Consider the following 3,317-nt stretch of genomic DNA (forward strand, 5'->3'; position numbering starts at 1 on the left):
CCCAGCGAGGTGACATTCCATGTCCCCATAGCCAGAGTGGTTGTCCAGGGATTGGGCCGTCGGGGTCTCCGCCCACAACCGCCACCACTGAATTCATCAGTCAGCCAAGTATGACGTCAGGAGGACCATCAGGGCTTCCCAGCGGAAATACAAGGAGAAAGTGGAGTCTGCCCAACAGAGCCACGACTCCAGACGCGTGTGGCATGGACTACGCTGCATCACCGACTACGGGGGGAGGAGCAGGCCAGTAGAACTGTCCAGCTCATCCTTCCCTGACGAGCTCAACACCTTCTATGCCCGGTTTGATGCAGACAACACCACGCCCGCCACCAGACCACTTGTGGACAGTGAGGATGCTGTGCTCTGTCTGAACACAGCCATGGTGAGACAGGCGCTGAAGAAGGTAAACCCCCGCAAAGCTCCAGGCCCAGACGGCATCCCCGGCCGGGTGCTGAGAGTCTGTGCAGACCAACTTGCAGAGGTGTTCACCGACATCTTCAACCTGTCCCTGAGCCAGTCCACAGTGCCCACCATTTTCAAAACATCCACCATCGTCCCCATCCCCAAGACCCCCACAGCCTCCTGTCCTAATGACTACAGGCCCATAGCACTCACATCGGTCGTCATGAAGTGCTTTGAGCGGATCATTAAGAGACACATCTGTGGGTCCCTCCCGAACAACCTGGACCCCCTACAGTTCGCATACAGAGCAAAAAGGTCCACAGACGACGCCATTGCTCTCGCAACCCACACCGCTCTCAGCCACCTGGAGAAGGGAAACACTTACGTGAGGATGCTCTTCATTGATTACAGCTCGGCTTTCAACACCGTAATCCCCTCCAAACTGGTTTCAAAGCTCACCGCCCTCGGCCTGGAGAAATCAATCTGCAGCTGGATTTGGGACTTCCTCTCCAACAGACCCCAGGCAGTGAGAATTGGAAATCACCTCTCCTCCACAGTGGTCCTCAGCACTGGCACTCCCCAGGGCTGTGTCCTCAGTCCACTCCTCTACTCTCTGTTCACCCACGACTGTTCCAACAAGCACAACTCCAACCTCATCCTGAAGTTTGCTGACGACACCACCATCATCGGCCTCATCACCAACAACGATGAGAGCGCCTACAGGGATGAGGTGACATCACTGACCAGCTGGTGCCAGGAGAACAACCTCTCTCTCAACGTCAGTAAGACCAAAGAGATGATTGTGGACTTCAGGCGCCAGCGGGTGGACCAGCATCTCCCCCTCCACATAAACAGCACTGTAGTGGAGCAGGTCAGCAGCTTTAGGTTCCTCGGTGTACACATCACTGAGGACCTGTCCTGGACACAACATGCGGACTCTGTGGTGAAGAAAGCCCGGCAGAGACTCTACTTCCTGAGAAGGCTGAGGAAGTTCAGTATGAACACCAACACCCTCACCAACTTCTACAGGTGCACCATCGAGAGCCTGTTGACTGGCAGCATCACAGTGTGGTACGGGAACTGCACCGCTCAGAGTCGAAAAGCACTGCAGAGGGTAGTGCGAACGGCTGAGGACATCACGGGCAGCAGTCTCCCCAGCATCCAGGACATCTACCACAGCAGGTGTCTGCGTAAGGCACACAGCATCACCAAGGACCACACTCACCCGGCACATGGACCACGTCAATATGTGCAATAACCTATGTCCCTGTGTGTGCGTATGTTCCAATCCCGTGTTATGTTTTTGCCCCGGTGTTTCTACAAGTTCTTACCCCGTGTGTTAATGCTCTTACCTGTGTTGTACTTAGATGTCCTTATCTTGTGTCGCACTACTCCTGCACTGCCTGCACTGTTCTATTCCCCCTTTTCTCCCTCTATTCCTTACCTTATTCCCTGTAGTAGTATCGCATGCTGCTAGCACTGTGTGTTCTATGTTACCCCAGCGATCTTGAATCTTGAATCTTGGGATGTCTGCCTCAGCATGCAAACTACAAATGCAAACATCCCACTGGTACATCAACCAGGAAACACAGAGACAAAGGTTTCAAAGCCAGCCCAAGTTTTGACTTAACTGAACTTATAGCTTTACTGTCCTTTAGTTCAATGTTTGACAAAAGATCAATTCAAATGATCATTATTGCTTTGTGTGATTTTGTTTGAGGTCCAGATGGATATGTGGACATACCATGCAGCTGGGTCATACTCGGCCCAGACCCGGATAAACTCATCTAGGTGATGAGGTCCCAGGATGGAGGAGTCTCTGGTGAGGTAGTCAAAATTATCCATGATGACAGCCACAAAGAGGTTCAGCATCTGCAGCAGAGACATAAGAACAAAATATTTTGTTGATTGGATTTGTTTTTAGGAACAAAATTTGATCAATAATCTTGATTTTTCATTCAACTGTGTCAAGTTGTTGTTTCTTGGCCTTGATCCTGAACAATAGTGGGGAGAAGTGAGTATATTTGTATTGATTTTCATTGAGGACAGTTGAGATCACTATCATACCAGATTCAGGACCTTTGTAGTATTCAGCTGAGCGACGTAGTCCGGGGGGCATGCGATGTAAATGCCCAAGCCACCTCAGTTAATGACATTTTATTAATTTACACACGTGTCGTTTTTTCCCGTCTGGGGACAGTTTTATTTTCAAGGTGTTGCATCAAGGATTCAACTACGCGATCAATCTTTGAATTCTGAGAACGCTAAGGAAACAAAGTCATGGCGTTACTATTTTTTTTATTCATAATAAAATAGGGAATACAGATGTTTAACTGTGAATAATGTTAGAGGAAAAGTCACTATATTACCTTAATAAACATCAAGCTGTGTGGCGCATACCATTGGTGGTATTACTGCGGCCGCTGCACCGATCCGCCTGTCAATCTCACGCTCCATACTTCCTTCACTCGTGAACAAGACCCCAAGAACGGGAGAGTCACTGGGTTTATTATTGCTGCCATTTTGTCAACGTTTAATTTGAAAAAACCGAAGTGTATTCTGAAGTTGAAGTAATGAAACGTTCTGCATGACAAGCTATTTTTATAATAATAAATACAGAGATCACCTGAGGCGTGAGAGGTAATCTCCTCAGATTTCTACTAAGTATTCCTGTCATTAACTAAGGCACAGAAGAGGAAATTAAACCAAACTGCCGACACCTTTAAGGAACTGCAGTGTTTATTCAGGTTCGCTGTCTGGTGATAAACGCCGAGATGCATATAAAAATGACACAACTTTATGTGTCCTGGTGTAAAATCAAATTTAACAGATATGAGGTTCCTAACTGAAGCCTAATTAACACAACTGATTGATGCTGTTATGGCACACAGCACGGCCACTGATAACAAGAGAAG

At 48.3% G+C, this 3,317-nt stretch overlaps 1 protein-coding gene across 1 annotated transcript in view; it reads right to left on the reverse strand.

The window, feature by feature from the left end:
- Window positions 1-1,890: 1,890 nt before the first annotated feature.
- The window catches only part of LOC103398954 (voltage-dependent N-type calcium channel subunit alpha-1B-like), a gene marked incomplete at its 5' end in the record, with an annotated part of 9,380 nt that continues 7,953 nt past the window's right edge, over window positions 1,891-3,317 (reverse strand). The window contains 2 exons of the mRNA XM_017030988.1: window positions 1,891-1,969; window positions 2,147-2,274. Coding sequence (XP_016886477.1) covers window positions 1,891-1,969; window positions 2,147-2,274 — 207 coding nt within the window. The remainder of the gene's footprint in view (window positions 1,970-2,146; window positions 2,275-3,317) is intronic.

This window comes from Cynoglossus semilaevis, unplaced genomic scaffold (genome assembly GCF_000523025.1).
Source record: "Cynoglossus semilaevis isolate Cse_v1.0 unplaced genomic scaffold, Cse_v1.0 scaffold2245, whole genome shotgun sequence".
NCBI classification, from domain to species: Eukaryota; Metazoa; Chordata; class Actinopteri; order Pleuronectiformes; family Cynoglossidae; genus Cynoglossus; species Cynoglossus semilaevis.